Raw genomic sequence first — 16,737 nt, forward strand, 5'->3', positions numbered from 1 at the left:
ATTAAAACATGAGGTAATAAATAAATTATAAATTTACAGAATGTAACTTAAAATAACTTAATAGTTTACAAAAATTTTGAATTTCAAATTCTAGTCGGCAATTTTGAAGATTAAACCTCCCCGTGATTTTTTTTTTTGTGATCGTCTCTGAGTGCCTCGAGACAATGACGTTGACGGGAGTTTTCAATGGGGGATATATTTATATAATATATTGATATATAATATATGATTTTGGTTTATAAAGCAAACGCATTCTAATCATAGATAGTATAATATACTTCTATTATGATAATGATTCTAATTTCTAATAAGTAAGAGGCAAGAAGTTGTCCGACCTTTCTTCTAAGACCGTGTTCCATAAAATGTTATCATATTTATCTCAATTATTGTCATATGATTTGTAAAAATTGATAACAAACAATAATAATATTTTTTATATTCATCTACATAGTCTTTTATGTAATATATTTACTTATGTATCATGGTTTTTACAAGTTTAAAATATTTAAATGTATATAAACTAATAATAAAATTGAACTGCTAAATTAATAGCTCTGATAATTTATTATACCAAATTAAAAACAAATTATAACTGTTTTAGATTAAATAATAAAATGATCCTTTTTATAACAAAACAAAATAAAATAAAATCATAACATTACATTTTTTCAACAAAATAAAATAAAAATATAATAAAAATCAAACAGTATCACTAGAATCGTTACCAGATTTTTCTTCTTCCAAACACGATTCACAAATCAATTTCATGTGGTTTTGGCACATAAAATTATTACACTTATAGCACGAACATTTAGTTTTTTATCTTTGTTACTCGGACATACTATACACCTTCCAGATGAGCGGTTTTGTGATGAAGATTGTTTCAATTTTTCCACCGGGAGATTAGCATATTTTGCTGCTTCTAAACGTAAACTTCTAGGGACGGTTTTGGTTGTAACTCTTTTTGAAACTTGTAGCTTTAGCAAATCTAGTCCCAACCCTCTTAGAAAAAGTCTTCGAACAGTTTTTGTTTCTGGATTGTTTGATACGAAAATGACTTGCGAGTTTATTCCTGCGATATCTAATATTCTAAAAAAAATTACTAATGACCATCGTTTACATCTTCTTCCTACAGTATAAGTTCCACACATCTTGTCTGCTGTATCAACACCTCACTTAGTGGTATTATAAAACGAAATGATTTCAGGTTTTTTCGCATCACCGGTTGTAGAATCAATATCATTTGAATTTGAATGCATTGTTGAAATCAAAACTACGTTCTTGCCTTTTTTCGGGACGTACGATAGTGCAGTTATTTGGTTATTATACGCAAATATAGTACTATATAGAATTCTTTTTTTTATGTCAATCAATTCACGGGGAAGTTGAGGTTTATTTTTTCGTAAAGTACCGACTAAAGTTAGTTTTTTTTGTAAAAGCTCTTCTGCAAGAGGTATACTTGTGAACCAGTTGTCAAGTGTTATATTTCTACCTGTATTTTCAATTGGTTCTGTTAGTCTATGAACAACATCTTTGGCAGCATTTGACAGCTCATAGGGTCCTGCAGGCTGTTTTCCCGCATATATTTCCATTGACAATACATACCAAGTTCGAGCATCGCATAAAGTTTGAATTTTTATGCCATATTTTGCTGGCTTGCTTGGTATATATTGTCTAAAAGGACATTTACCTCTGAAAGCAACTAGTTGCTGATCAATTGTTGAATATTCTGAAATTGTGTAAGCATTTTGACAATTTTGAACAAATATTGTAAACAGTTTTCTAACTGGTGCTAATTTATCGAGCTCTTTACGTTGAGCACAATCGTTTATGTCATCGAATCGCAAGCAACGCATTAGAAATAAAAATCTGTCCATTGACATGGTGGCATGAAAAATATCTATCCCAGTACCATCAACAGCCCAAAGGTCAACTAAATTTTCCTTGCTTGACCGAAATGAACCAGCTATGATTAGTAAACCAATAACTGCCTGGATTTCGACGTCAGTTAGTCGACATACATTTTTATTTTTATATTTATATTGTACCTTCCTTTTATAAATATTAGTGCAATCAGTTATTAAATTTAAAATTACATCATTTACTAGCAAATTAAAACAGTCTAATGGAGATTTCATTTGTTTGGCAATGAATTTAGGACCTGGCAAATGGATAACAATATTTTGAACTCTTGTTCGGACATTTTTAGTAATGACAGATTTTCTCCACTTAGTTTTTTTGTCTTTGCCTATCATAAAATTTTCGTCGTCCTTATCATCAGACGAAGTCAACTTTTCGGTATCCGAAATATCAGAAGGTTCGGTATCACTATTTCTATACACAGGTTCGCAAATATCTGATTCACTGTTCGATGAGTCATCAAAAATATTACAATCGTCAACACTTACCTCTTGCAGGAGCTGCCTTATTTTCTCTAGTTCCTTTTCAGATGTCATACTATAGTAAATTTCTTATAATTTATATCACTGTTAAAATACTTCTAAGTACTATTATAAACGAAATAAAAATAACTAAAAAAAAAATTAATCGTAATAATTTTTGAAATTAAATACGTATGTGGGGTATTGAGAACACCCTAAGCTGATAATAATGTTATCATAACTTATTTATTTTTAAAAATTATGATTTAATGATAGTAAAGTATAGTATACTATATTATAGAAAGATACCGAGGACCTCAACAGTGTGACCAACATAAAATATAATTTATTTTAAATATTACAGCAGTGGGGTGTTAAGAACACCCCTGAATAGGCAATTAAAGGTTAATTTATTTATTGTGATCTATGTTCTAAATTTTGTATATAATATTTTATAACCACTAATAATAATTGTGGTATTAATTTATTAACACAAGTAGTAATAAATATCTGATAATAAAAAATCTAGTTTTGTATAATACACTTTCAATTGTTTGATTATAATAATATTATATTTTCGAGAATAATACAGTTTTTTCTTGTCTATGTTTTATTATATTATGATTTGATCATTACATTAAATACAATAATTGTGTAATTTAATAAATCTAATAATAATAATAATATAATTAAATATGAAGAGTAATAGAGCCAAACTTATAGTTAAACTTGGCCAAAGTAGCCAACAAGTAAGTTATACCTAATATATTTTAATTGCTAAATTAAATAGACAAAAAGTATTACATTTTTATAATAATGATTGATGTGTAGGAGTATAGCAATGTCAACATCAAACATTTAAGATCGGAGAAAATATCATCAGAAAATAAATTTATAATTAACTATCAAACACAGTAAGTACATTTTCTGATGTATAAAATGAATCATTATTTATGTATTATAATAAATTATTATGAGATCTTGATATTTTTTTATAAAGTTAGATTCAAATATTTTTAATATTTTATACAATTTAAATGTCATTTATTTAAAAAAAAAAAATAACATGTGTTTTTGTAAATGTAAATTATGTAGATATTTTAATGTATTATATAATAGTTAGCTATATACTAAAATTTTAAGTCACTTGAGCAAAGAAAAAATCCTTAAAATCTATAAAGATAAAGTATTTTACAAGTTATATAAATATGGTTGTCAAAAATGTTTTTAAATTGTATATTATTTGAGAGGACTTTGTTATAATTTAAGAAGGACTTCCCCTAATAATACATTTTAAACTTAAAAAATAATAATTAATATTGTACAATATTATGAGTAGGTAATAATAAAATGTAATTACTTTAGGTTGAAAAAGTAGAGTCATGGTTACAATACCCCAAAAATGTTTCTATGGGCGATTCATCACCAAAATCTTACCATACACTTACTCCATGCAAATTAGTGAGTAAAAATCAATTAGATACATGGAGAATTTCAGATGAAGGTGATACAGTTTTTGGTCAAAAAAATGATGGAGTAATAGAAAGTCATAATATAGGAAATCAAATTAATATTAATTCAATAACTTCAAATAATAATATTTTTATTAAGGAATTTGACAACTCTGAATTTCAAAATAATATTCCTATCAATGTCCTGAAGTATTTTAAAAATACTTAATACTTAAATAATTAAAATTATTTTTTAAAAATACACTTGCTATTAATGATAGACCAATCCGTACTGTTATTTCAAGACTAAATAACTATGGATTTATTGAGGCAGATAAACGCGGAAAACATAAAAACCATAAAAACTTGATTTTGAAATTAAACAGTGTTTGAGACCATATAAACTCTATACCTCGAATTGAAAGTCATTATTTAAGAGCACAAACAACTAGAGAGTATATTGAAGGAGGAAAATCTTTGGCTGACTTATATAGAGATTAGGTATTCATCTCTTAGAATAGAAAAACAATATCCTCAAGAAAAAATAGCTAATTTAACCATGTACTCAAGAATATTTAATACAGAATTTAATATTTCTTTTTTTGTTCCCAAAAAGGACCAATGTTCTCAATGTGAGTCATACAAAAATGCAGATGATGTTGAAAAAGTACTTAAAGATGAAGAATATCAGTTACATCTGTCAGAAAAAAATTTAAGTAGAATAGAAAAAGAAAATGATAAACAGTTAGCTTCAAATGATATAAATAGAAGTAAAATATTATTAGCATGCTATGACCTTCAGGCTGTACTTCCAACCCCTAGGGGTGAAGTATCTGTATTTATTATAAATCTAAATTATCTACTTATAATTTTACTATATCTGATATTGTGAAAAAACAATCATTTTGTTATGTTTGGAATGAAGGCGAAGCAAAAAAAGGAGTTAATGAAATAGGAACATCTATACTAAAATTTTTACAATTTGAATGTAACATTGGAAAAACTGAAATAATTTTTTACTTAGATAACTGTGCTGGGCAAAACAAAAATAAATTTATAACATCACTAGCTGTCCCGACACGGCGTTGTCCGCGTATTAGTTGGTTTTTTGGCATTTTCGTAGGCCATGTATTAGTGTTATTATGTATGAGAAAATTTAAAAGTAATAGGTAAAGTATCTAAATGTTGAAATTAAGTACAAACCAACATATATATTTTCTAAATTTACATTTTATTCATCTTATATTAAATTATTGTTTGTAATCAGTGACCTACTTACAAAATATACTATATACATTAAAAACATACAAAAATAAATTAAATTATTAAAACTAAAAATTATCTAAGTACTACTTTGTGTACAAAATTCCTGGTTAACCTGTCTTTCGCTAACACGAAGAGATTAACGACGGCGTGATTAACTCGATAATGACTGACTCGGTCAGATTGTTGCGCTTTATATTAACTGATGAATACGTCGTACCGAACTTCGCATTTTACACCTTTGAACATTTCTCGAAAATTCTATAACTTTCTAAAATATTTCATTTATTTTCAAACAAATATTGTATATTTCTTATAATAAAGCATAACACTTTAAATATTGTAAATTTATTATTCTTACCTCAGAGTTAAAGCTAGTTTTTCATTCGGAGGAATGGACTTCCTCATGACAGTATCTTGTTTCGTTATATTATTTTTGATACCAGATAAAAGTTCATTGAATGTATTCTTCGACATACGAAAATATGAGAAGAATTTTTCATCATCTCCTTCCAAGTCATCAAACAGTGTATAAAATAATCCTTTGTTCGGTCTTTCTAGAAGCAATGGATTCACCCAGAATCTTCTCGGTGTATTTTTACGTTTCTTTTTTTTAATTAATAGCATCGCCAACAATAGTTCAGTTTCCACGTCCATTTTGAGAATGATGTAGCGCTCTTGTGTTCACAAATATTGTCTACCGACGCACGTTAGCAGCACCACTAACGTGCTTCTAAAAATTTTGGTAGCGCCACCAACGCGCTTCTAAAAAAATATGCAGCGCCACTGACGTGCTGCTAAGAAGCGCTGCCGAGTGGCTACGTGTGAAGGAGCCCTTACAGATAGATACAATTATCGCGGTCGGCCACGGAAAAACCCGAAATACACCATGCAATCATACAAATTTATTAAAAAGTTAATTAAAATATTTAATGTATTAAAAAATTTGAAATAAAAACTATCCTATCTTTTAAGTTGGACCAAATTACACGCGGTGTAAAAAATTTCATCAAAATCGGTTAAGTGGTTTAGGAGTCCATTGAGGACAAACATTGTGACACGAGATTTATATATATTAAGAAAGATATACTTGTATGCTACTACAAATATGGATATTAATTTTATTACTCACAAAATTTTAGTAGTTGGGCATACTCAAAATGAAGGAGATACAGCACATTCTGTCATAGAAAAACAAATAAAAAAATCCTTAAAATCTGGGCCTATTTACTTGCCAACACAATATATATCATTAATTCAAACTGCCAAAAAATCAGGAAACCCATTCAAGGTTAAAGAATTAGGGTATTCTGATTTTTATGATATAAAAAACATTACAGAATATAATAAAAAAAATTGTTCTATAAATAATGATGGAGAAAAAGTAATTTGGAATAATATTTAAGTACTGAAAGTGGAAAAAGCACAATCAAATACTATCTTTTACAAAACCAGTTTTTTAAATACAGATTTCAAAAAAATTAATTTATATTATAATGGACCTCCTGGTAGAAAACCATCATTCACTAATTACAAATTAAAACAAGCTTATACAGAAAAAAACAAAATTTCAGTCAATAAAAAACAAGATCTGATGTCACTGTGTGATAATAACTATATACCAAATATATACCATGACTTTTATAAAAGTTTACAGTCTTAATTATATTTCATAATAATTGTTTTTTTAACCAAAAAATTAATTGTCTTATCACAAGTTGTCTTTAAATAAAAAATAAATTGTTATTATTTTTATTTAATTCAATTATGAAGTTATTCATTTTTATTTTATTTATTGATATTGTTTATTATTTATATTTTATTTATTGAATTATTGTTGTTAATTTAATAATTTATTTTTTAACTAGCACCGGTGAAACTCGCTGTATGTGAATACCCTAGGTCGGTAAAACTCGCTGTATGTGAGTACCCTAGGTAGCTGAATATCGTTTGAAATGAATTTCCTAGGTCGGAGACAGGACTTAAAAATACCGCAGTTAGAAAACTCTAGTAGGCAAAACCAGTAATAACGACGTTTGACATGTTGGTACCTCTGATTTGGTGGTTTTACACTTTGGCGGTGTCGTTTTAAACGCGTAAACAATAATTTTATAATATAATAAAAGTCCAATTCGAACGTTTAGTGGTGGGTTATTTCATTAAATTTACAGGTGTAATACACCTTGTCCCGTAGCTTGCCCTGTGCTTTTGTGCATGGAAAATAAATAAATACATTCCGAAAAGGTAATTAAGTGTCTAGTAATCAGTCATCGTCCAGTGAATATCGATTCCTGACAGGGCAATCCGCCTGCGGCGGATTGTCATACCTCCTGACGTCGAAGGCGTTGTGCTGTTTAGTACGCAAAAAAGTTTAAGTCGAATCGAGCGCTCGATTTCTCAAGCGATCACCATTGAAAATCCATTAAAACGTGTTTGAACCTCCCAGGGTAGGCGATGTGGGCGTCAAGGAGAGATATTATGGAAAATGCATGTCAAATGTTAGCGAGTTGAAGATCAAAAAACTATACATAATCAATATTTTTTTTGATATTTTATAGATAGTTAGATATCGAAAACAATTATTATGCACTTTCTGTGATGACAAAATATTTAATGTGCTACTGTTTTTCCCCTGTATCTTTCAAATGTAAACAACTGAAAGGCTAAACATATAAAATAGTGAATTCACGGTCAAAACTGAGTGAAACAATTGTATTGTCATCAATAGAACGTTCTCGGGCTATAATATAAACTGCATATCACATATGTACATTTGAATCGTGCAGACAGTTAGCAATAACTATAATTGGTTTAATCGAATAATATTGTGTGATTTAATGTCCGTGTAAAGTATACAAATATAATATATTTTGACATCATCAATCGAGCAATATAAAATTAAACGTGTGAGATCAAAAATCATTTTTAACATTTGAAAAATATTTTATGAGTAGTAGTGTAAGACAGAATATCAAAACGAAAACAGCAATTAATAACGATCAAATAAAATGAGAAAAAAAATGCAAAAAATCCACCAATATGCATAGTTTTATATGGAGCCGCCCGAATTTCGCCGGAACGGGAATCGAACATGCCTACCTAACGTCGGGGAACCTATCCTAACACCTATCGACTACAGTTTGAGTTGTAAACCACGACCGAATCTCGAGCACTTAAACCGTTTTAGAGATGCGACGAATACCATAGTATACGTCGTTTATGCGATACGATTTTTACGATTCGAGTGTAGAAACCGTAAATCGCATGTTTATTGTCGTTTAGAGTGTTTCCGACGTATTCATTACATTATTTAATCGTATACGTCTTAGTGACGTACCGAGTTTATTATCACAGACACATAATATCACGATATCGCCCCAAACGTACGCGATCAAAGGCATTACAACGACCGGAGAGCAACGATTTTGCGATGTTTTTGTATAATACATATAAGGATCTGGTCATATCTGACGTACGTCATCGACGGTGCGCACGTTTCTTTTTTATACACATATTCGTATTTTATACGCTATCGAGACGATGAGGTCGCGCAGGCGTCCGAGGGCGGAGACACCGAAAACAAAAAAAACGCGTATTCGACAGGGATAAACGATTTATCGTATCGTAAAAAAAAACAATAGTAGATACGTGACGACACGATAAACGACAGGAGAACGCGTTTTCTGGACGCGACGGCGACGGCCGCGAACGGAATTCGGGGACGCGCGACTCGCGAGAGACGCGTTCCGCGCGATCGGAAAACGCGCGGACGCGAAAAAGGCGAAACCGATTCGGGTGGAGAGAAAAACGGGCGACGTCCGTCTCCGCGACGGACGCGGCCGAGGACCGAATCCGAACGAAAACCGCGGGCAGACGGGACGAAAAAAACTCGCTCTCGGCCGTAGCGTCGAGAACGCGACGGAAAAAGGTCGCCAAAGACCGGAAAACCGGGCGAAAAGCACGGGTCACATTATGCTGGTTGCCAGCTGCTGCTTACCAGCGGCTGGTAGTAGTACCAGCAAGCAGCAGCGGGCAATCTGGTCACACTACTGTTGCTACTACTCGCACTCTCCAGTTAGTTATTCACTATTCAGCAACCATGTTGTCTGTCGTTTCACGTAAAAAGTTAATTAAGCAGTTGTTAAGAGAGGGTGTCAGGGAACTTAGTTTAGAAATGCTTAACCAGCTTCACCACAAACAGAGACGATGGTGGGTCAGGCCATGGATACAAAGAAGGGAAGAATTAGGGGCATCGTCAAGACTTCTCCAAGAACTGAAAGAAGAGGATCCAGAAACATACAGAAATGTTTTAAGAATGACGGCCCCTCAATTTCAAGAATTGTTAGAATTAGTTGATCCTTTAATTAAAAAACAAGATACAGTATTCAGGCAGGCAATCCCGTGTAAAACGAAGCTGGAAATTACTCTAAGGTATCTCGCAACTGGAGATAGTTTTAGGTCTCTGGCGTTATTATTTAGAGTACCGCACAACTCAATTTCAGTTTTTTTACCTGAAGTGTTGTCCGCTATTTATGAAGTTCTCCAACCATTTATTAAGGTAAGTAATATAATTCAAACTTATTTTTGATTACTTTAAGTAATAATCACAAAAAAATGGAACAAAACTACAAAATCTAAATTAATAATTTGTTTTTTTTTTTGGTTATGGTACGTATTTAAAAAATATCACATCATATAAAATGAGTTATAAACAGTTTGAAATGTAAAAACGATGTATTATATTATGCTTCTGTACATTTTTATAAACAAACTCAAATAATACATACAATACAATAAATACATATAATACATTTTATATATTGTCGTCGCCATCATGCAACAAGTCTTCGGGGTTTTTACAAATACTTATTAATGCTTCGTTCAGAATATCCATGTCTTGTGGAGACTCTCTCTCCGTGAAGCACGAGCCAGATGATTCACTATATGTGTTTTCAGGTTCACTATACATAGTAGTCCCAATAAATTCGTGATGTGAAGTTGGACTAATGCTGTTTGGACGACTTATGACACCACTTTGTGATTGTGGTTCATTGTAATTTCCATATAAATTTGCGAGTCTCTCTTCAGTTATTAGGTTTTGAAACTTGCTTTGAAGTATAATGAAACTTTTCAAAGGGAGCTCTCGCATTTGAGAAGCAAGATGTTTGCCAAATTTGTCATATTGGTCTTCTGTGTCTGCAGTAGTCATTTCTGCTATCTTTTGTAATTTGTTGATTGAATTTTCAAATCTATTCGGAATTTGTTTAGTGCACGGTGATCCTAATTTTATACGTTTCGGTGGTAACTTTCCTAATGACGGACGCTTTCCTAATAACTTAGGTTTACAAGAAGCAGATGTTGAGGGTTTAACAAAACTTTGTGACTCTGGCGTTAACACTTGTGATACTTCAGACGTGTGCTCAGTGTCACTTTCATTATCAGCAATACATGATGATGAGTCTAGTTCGTCTTCAGACATCGAACATTGCTTTATATTCTGAAAAAAAAGTATCTTATACTATCTCGTAACTATCATAGCAGTTTAGTTTCCACGACTTATACTTTTTGAATTTTTACAAAAATTTTAAATCGATGGGGGATAATTCGTTATTTTACTCGATTTTGTAAACATTTAAATTTAAGATTTTATTAGAGTTTATAATTTTTTTATTTAATTATTCTTAGGTACCAGAGACAACGATCCAGTGGGAGGAGATCCAGAAAGGATTTGAGTATAAATGGAATTTCCCTAACCTCTGTGGGGCTCTGGATGGGAAACATATTCGAATTAAACGCCCTCCTAATTCGACATCAATGTTTTTCAACTACAAGGGAACCTATAGTATTGTGTTATTTGCTATGGTAGATGCAGACTATTGTTTTAGATATATAGATGTTGGACAAGATGGTAGAGCCAATGACAGCACTGTATTCAGGAACTCAACTTTAAAAATAGCACTTGAACAAAACCTCCTCAATTGGCCAAGAGGAGGACTTTGCGTAGGAGATGATGCTTTTTGCCTAACAACATACTGTTTGAAACCTTTTTCACACAGAGGTCTAACAGTAGAAGAGAGAGTCTTCAATTATCGACTATCGAGGGCCAGGCGCGTTGTTGAAAATGCGTTTGGTATTTTGGCTAGTAGGTTTCGTGTTTTTAACACGCCTATACCACTAAATGTGAATACCGTAGAAATTTTAGTGAAAACGGCTTGCTCTCTACACAACTGGCTACGACAAACTTCTCCCAGAACATATTTTCCTTCAGGATCTGTGGACGATGAAGACTTAAACACGGGGGTTATAGCACCAGGGGCGTGGCGAAACATGCCGAGCTTAATGCTCCCAATAGACCGCCTCTATTCTTCAAATAATTATGGTCGAGATGGAGAAGAGGTTCGGCAGTGGTACATGCATCAATTTATGACACAATTATCAGTTCCATGGCAAATGACGTCAATTGGTATAGAACCAATACTAACAGTCGAAAATGAATAACTTTTTTAAATCGTATAAGTGTATGTATTTCACTATTTCATCAATATTATAGATAATGTAATAAAAGGTAATATAACCAAATATACATCAAAGTATAACATTAATTGACCCATGTTTTCTTATTTATTATAATAAAATAATACATTTCTGAAACTAGCATTTATAAAATTATTATTGACTTTTTTTTTGAGCTATTTATAGGCAGTTGACATTTTTTATTTTTATTGGTTTTTTTTTTAAATGTCTATAAAAATAATTTGGCTGGCCAAAAATTGTTTAAAATGTAATGTAACGTTTATCATAAGTTCTACTTATAGCCATTAAAAAAAAAATCAAAAATCGTATGTCACAACTTTTTTTATAAGCGTATAAGGATCAAATTTTTACGAAATTGATAAAATCGCGAACATTTTAAGTTATTTTGTAGTTGAAAATGCATTTAATTTTAAGTATAAATACCTAAGGTTTGAAACTGATACATAGTTCTCCATAAGTTTTTCTTCAAACATCTGTAAAAAAAAACTACCACACTAAACTAATATTTATTTACGTGCGTTTGAAATTTAAACTTTTACGAAATCACGTAAAACAACGATTTAGCCGCAAACGATTTCTGATATTTGTTTTTTAAAAAAGAACTATTATAAAATATTTTATGTAAAATCCCTATAATTATTAATATTATATATATATAATAAATATCAATTGGTAAGGTTAAATATGAAACTTTAATAAATACATGCCAACATACAGACATACAGTTAATAGATACATTAACTTTGAGGCATTCTTAAGGTTTGTAATTATACAATTTATAATATTATTTCGGTATTAATATATTATTCTTAATATTTATTTATTGATAGGTAATTGATTCTTTATTATTTATCTATTTACTTACCAAATTTGAAGACGATTCTCTTTCTATGATAGATCGTTGCCAGAATACTTCAGCTGAAGAAAACCATGCAAGCTTTGGCTTGTATACATCATTTGCACCAGCACCACTTTTTTTTGATTTTTGAACCTTTTGCAATTCCTTGCGGTAGGTATCACGTAAACTTTTTATTTTTTTTTTCAAAGAATCAAGTGATCCTGGCAAATCTAACATGTGTAAGTTGTCTAATAGTTTGTTGTACGACACCTCTTTAAAATTTCTATTTAAATAGTCTTTCGACGTAACGTCCCACAAACAAGGATAATTTTGAAAAACGTTTAAAAATGTTATTATTTGTTTTGTAGTCCACTTTAACTCAGACATTATTAATAACTTTAATTATATTAATTAAAAATTATAAAAAAGTCACAACTAAAACAACTTCACAAAAAAAACACGTGCTTTCACGTTGCTGATAGACGCAATAGTGGTCAGATTGCGCTGCCGGCTGGTGCCAGCGGTCACGTGATTGATTATTCGCCGCTGCCTGCTACCAAAAGTTAAACATGTCCAACTTCGTCAGCCGCTGACAAATACTCGCCGGCTGGTGACGCCAGCGCTGAATTTTGTTGTCACACCAAGCTGATCGACGGCTGGCAGAAGCGGCTTCTTCAACTCGCGGCTGGCAACCAGCATAATGTGACCCGTGCTATACCGCGATTGTATGCCCCGTCTTATTACAATACGTGCAGGTGTCGCATGAATTTTGATTAGTGTTACCGCTTGGCGGTCGCGTATACATTTGATTATTCATCCTACATTGTGACGAAAAATGTCCTTCGCGATTACACGTAAAACATCGCCTAACATTAAAATTATTGTTCCTAGAATTTTGTACTTGATTATTATTCCTACCTCGGAAACTGTTATTGTTACGATACGATGTGTTTTGATTATTATTTTGACCACGGTTACTGTTATAATTATTGTTATATTTATTTGGTTGCTTATTGTATTCATTATGGGTTGCTCTAAAAATATCTTGTACATTATTATATGTTCGTATGTTTTTATCGGCTACTAATGCTACTTGCATTGCTTGGTCAAGAGAATTTGAATTTTTAGTTTTCACCTCAAATTTTATTTCCTTGGGTAACCCGTTAATGTAACTAACCATAGCTTGTTCTTTAATATTCTCACGTAATATTATTGCTTCGGACGACGGTTTACCTACGGCTACTGCATCGCATAATTTTTGGAATATTTCTTCTACGCGGTTATTATATGCCTGAATCGTTTCATCGTTTTTAAATTTTATTATGTTAAGTTCAATTTGTAAGTTCGCGGCACCATAAGGTGATTCGAATGCGTCTAATAATAATTTTTTAATGTCGTTCCATTCTTTAATTTCTTTATATCTAGTAACATTGAAAGCTCTACCAGTTAATTTAATCGCGGTTATCATTTTTAATAGTAACGGTAATTGGTCGGGATCTACTGAATCAATTATGGTTTCGCATGCGTTTATGAACGGATACATTTCGGTTTGTCCTGAATATTGGGAAATCATATGTAAAGCGTCAATGACTTTTAATGTGGGGACTTTAGATGTTGCCATTTTCTTAGTTTTTACAGTTCGCTTAGCTGGTATATACTCGGTATGAATAATATTTTTATTACTTCTTAATCCTATCTTACATGTAATTGTAGTAGGGTTATTTTGAAATTCGTCTAAATTAATTAATCTTAAACTTTTATTTAATATATCGTCTACTGGTTTATTAATTTTATTTAATTCTAATTTATCCTCTTCGATTAACCTATTTATTTCTTCGTCATTAATTAATTCACTATTACTATCACCTAAATTAATATCTAATTTACTATCGTTTTCTAAAATATCAATTATCTTATCTAACGTTTCTTTAGCGAGTACCTCAAACTCGTCAACAATAACTTCTGCGTTCTCTCCCTGGGAACCCGTATTCATTAATTTAAATATTTATTTCTCATCAAAATAAAATCTCAATATACTCTTCAAAAAAAATATAATTTTCAAAATTCTCAACACAAAAATACTTTTCACTTCAGTATAATTCAAATTCTCAATAAAACACAAAAATACTTTTTACTTCAGTATAATTCAAAATTCTCAATAAAACACAAAAATACTTTTACTTCAGTATAATTCAATAAAACACAAAATTCTCTTTACTTCAATAAATCTCAATATAATAATCCCAAAATAATCTCAATATAATTCACAAATAATCTCATAATCTCAATATAATCTTCATTTAATATAATCTCAAAAACTCTCAATATAAAACACAAAATACTCTTTTTCTTCAATAAATTCTCAATATAATTCTCAAAATAATCTCATAATCTCAATATAATCTCAAAAAAAACTCTCAATATAACTCTTTATTTAACTCCTAAAAATAATAAAAAAAAAATGAAATAATAAAAATAAAAAAAAATTAAATAAAAATGGAAAAAAGACCTTCCTAATTACGATGGACAAAATGACCAAAGGAGACGGTTATATAATTTATGCTTACAAAATCGCTGTATTCATTCCGTAGCTTGATTTTCTCGCCGTTGTTTTGAACTGCAACAATGTGTTCGATTTCCCCAGAGTTGTTGAAAAGACGTCTCGATCCAACGATGGTTCACGTGAGTGAAGTTACCTCTGTTGATAGAAGTTGACGGTACCAAAAATATGTTTAGAAATATTTTAAGTTGTCTTCTTCTTGGAAATCAATCCTACCGACTGCGCCAATTTTTCTGTTGCGTCCGTTATGTCAACGTCGATACATATATCAACGTAGAAATAGAAATACTAATGTTTGCAAGTTAAAAGATTAAGTCTTTATTTAATACAATTAACTCGTACAAGAATACAATTTTATAAGCACAATATGGTGTGAGTGGTGTTACGACCTGCCTCTGAGCGTCTCGAATATCCCTAACCGTCTGCTGAGCTCTTGCCCTGGTCTCCCTTAATGGCTATCTATTATTGATATATCAATGTATTATGGTACTTTCTTACTATAAAGTATAATTATTGAATTTAGACAATCAGTGTTGATTACATAGTAACACATCAGTATAATAATTAGTATTTTAAATTTGTTAAGTTCTGTTCAACTATAAAAGTAAAAAATTCAAGACAGTTTCATCACTAAACAAAAACACAAATGAAAAATTATAAAAACACTGAACATATAAAGTAAATATATAATAACGTAATAAGGAAATAATTATTTACGATATAAAATAATTTGTATTAGATATTGTAAACAAATAAATACAATGTGATGACCAATGAACAAAGTTAGCGTGTTTTATTAGAAGATACAAATATATTTCTAATCTAATATTCTAATGATTTATGATTTATTATTATTAAATAGAATAATACATTTTTATAAAATAATTATTTTGATTGAAACAATGAATTTTTATGAAGGAAAATGAACTACCTACTTGTTTGACTATGACTTCTATTGTTACGACTTTATCGAGCCATTATGGCTCGATTACACTGAGCGATTTTACACGCTAGTCGCCGGCGATTAAAGTACCAACAAAATATTATTTTATTTATATTGTGAGTTTTATCTCATTATGAAATATTTATCATTGCACATTACACTATCATACTAATTTTAATAGGAAACATTTCTCCATAACTTGAATATTGGTATTAATTATCAACAAATAATAAAATATAACAATATTATTATACTATATAATATTCAAACTACCAAATTTGATGCATGACTTGTAGATAAAACTTCACAAAAACTTAGCAGACTTGAACCACGTAAGTCTTGAGAATATATTTCATCTGTTCCACTTCCACTTTTCTACTTTTTCGATTTTGCAAGCCTCGTTTTATAACATCCAAATTTTATTTTGCCTTGAGTTGCTTTTCGTCTATTCCATTACCAACTTTCATTATCGAGGTCTGCATACAACTTTAAATGTTTATCTTTAATTTATGTTCAAATAGTCTTTATGTTTTATGTTCCAAAGTAATGGATACTGTAAATTTTTAAAAAGTCAACAATGTTATTAGAATTCCACTCATTATAAATTTTAAAATTTAGATATAAAGAAAACGAATTAATTAACAATGACAACTTGTCACATATACATCACATAAAGTATGGCTGACTAGCGAGCAAGCTTTAATTTAATCGTGTAATGTAATCGGACAAGTCGCTGCATCAAGCTCACACGCGCGCGACTTTAATGT

General features: G+C 30.7%; 5 protein-coding genes across 5 annotated transcripts in view; 2 read left to right on the plus strand and 3 right to left on the minus strand.

Moving 5' to 3' along the window:
* Positions 1-764: 764 nt before the first annotated feature.
* Positions 765-2,456, minus strand: LOC112592035. Its single transcript, XM_025335998.1, has 3 exons — positions 2,106-2,456; positions 1,177-1,991; positions 765-1,089 (listed from the first exon to the last, which is right to left on the minus strand). Exons 1-3 carry the CDS (start codon positions 2,454-2,456, stop codon positions 765-767), a joined length of 1,491 nt encoding a protein of 496 aa, XP_025191783.1.
* A 6,736-nt stretch (positions 2,457-9,192) lies between these two features.
* Positions 9,193-11,633, plus strand: LOC112592025. The gene is made up of 2 exons (XM_025335989.1): positions 9,193-9,653; positions 10,781-11,633. Exons 1-2 carry the CDS (start codon positions 9,195-9,197, stop codon positions 11,591-11,593), a joined length of 1,272 nt encoding a protein of 423 aa, XP_025191774.1. The 5' UTR covers positions 9,193-9,194; the 3' UTR covers positions 11,594-11,633.
* Positions 11,634-12,482: 849 nt separating this feature from the next.
* On the minus strand, positions 12,483-12,854 carry LOC112592036. The gene has a single exon (XM_025335999.1). The coding sequence runs from the start codon at positions 12,852-12,854 to the stop codon at positions 12,483-12,485; it is 372 nt and encodes a 123-aa protein (XP_025191784.1).
* A 325-nt stretch (positions 12,855-13,179) lies between these two features.
* LOC112592037 (putative uncharacterized protein DDB_G0272516) lies at positions 13,180-14,088 on the minus strand. Its single transcript, XM_025336000.1, has one exon. The coding sequence runs from the start codon at positions 14,086-14,088 to the stop codon at positions 13,180-13,182; it is 909 nt and encodes a 302-aa protein (XP_025191785.1).
* Positions 14,089-15,092: 1,004 nt separating this feature from the next.
* Positions 15,093-16,737, plus strand: part of LOC112592038 — a 7,771-nt gene continuing 6,126 nt past the window's right edge. The window contains exon 1 of the mRNA XM_025336002.1: positions 15,093-15,149. Coding sequence (XP_025191787.1) covers positions 15,093-15,149 — 57 coding nt within the window. The remainder of the gene's footprint in view (positions 15,150-16,737) is intronic.

Source organism: Melanaphis sacchari, unplaced genomic scaffold (assembly GCF_002803265.2).
Source record: "Melanaphis sacchari strain LSU unplaced genomic scaffold, SCAv2.0 Contig153_pilon_pilon, whole genome shotgun sequence".
NCBI lineage: Eukaryota > Metazoa > Arthropoda > Insecta > Hemiptera > Aphididae > Melanaphis > Melanaphis sacchari.

Coding starts and splice junctions, on each gene's coding strand:
- LOC112592035 (XM_025335998.1), bottom strand. CDS start 2,456: ATGACATCTGAAAAGGAACTAGAGAAAATAAGGCAGCTCCTGCAAGAG. Junction 1,992..2,105: donor TAGACTGTTTTAATTTGCTA/GTAAATGATGTA, acceptor GTCGAAATCCAG/GCAGTTATTGGTTTACTAAT. Junction 1,090..1,176: donor TCGTTTTATAATACCACTAA/GTGAGGTGTTGA, acceptor AATTTTTTTTAG/AATATTAGATATCGCAGGAA.
- LOC112592025 (XM_025335989.1), top strand. CDS start 9,195: ATGTTGTCTGTCGTTTCACGTAAAAAGTTAATTAAGCAGTTGTTAAGA. Junction 9,654..10,780: donor TTCTCCAACCATTTATTAAG/GTAAGTAATATA, acceptor AATTATTCTTAG/GTACCAGAGACAACGATCCA.
- LOC112592036 (XM_025335999.1), bottom strand. CDS start 12,854: ATGTCTGAGTTAAAGTGGACTACAAAACAAATAATAACATTTTTAAAC.
- LOC112592037 (XM_025336000.1), bottom strand. CDS start 14,088: ATGGCAACATCTAAAGTCCCCACATTAAAAGTCATTGACGCTTTACAT.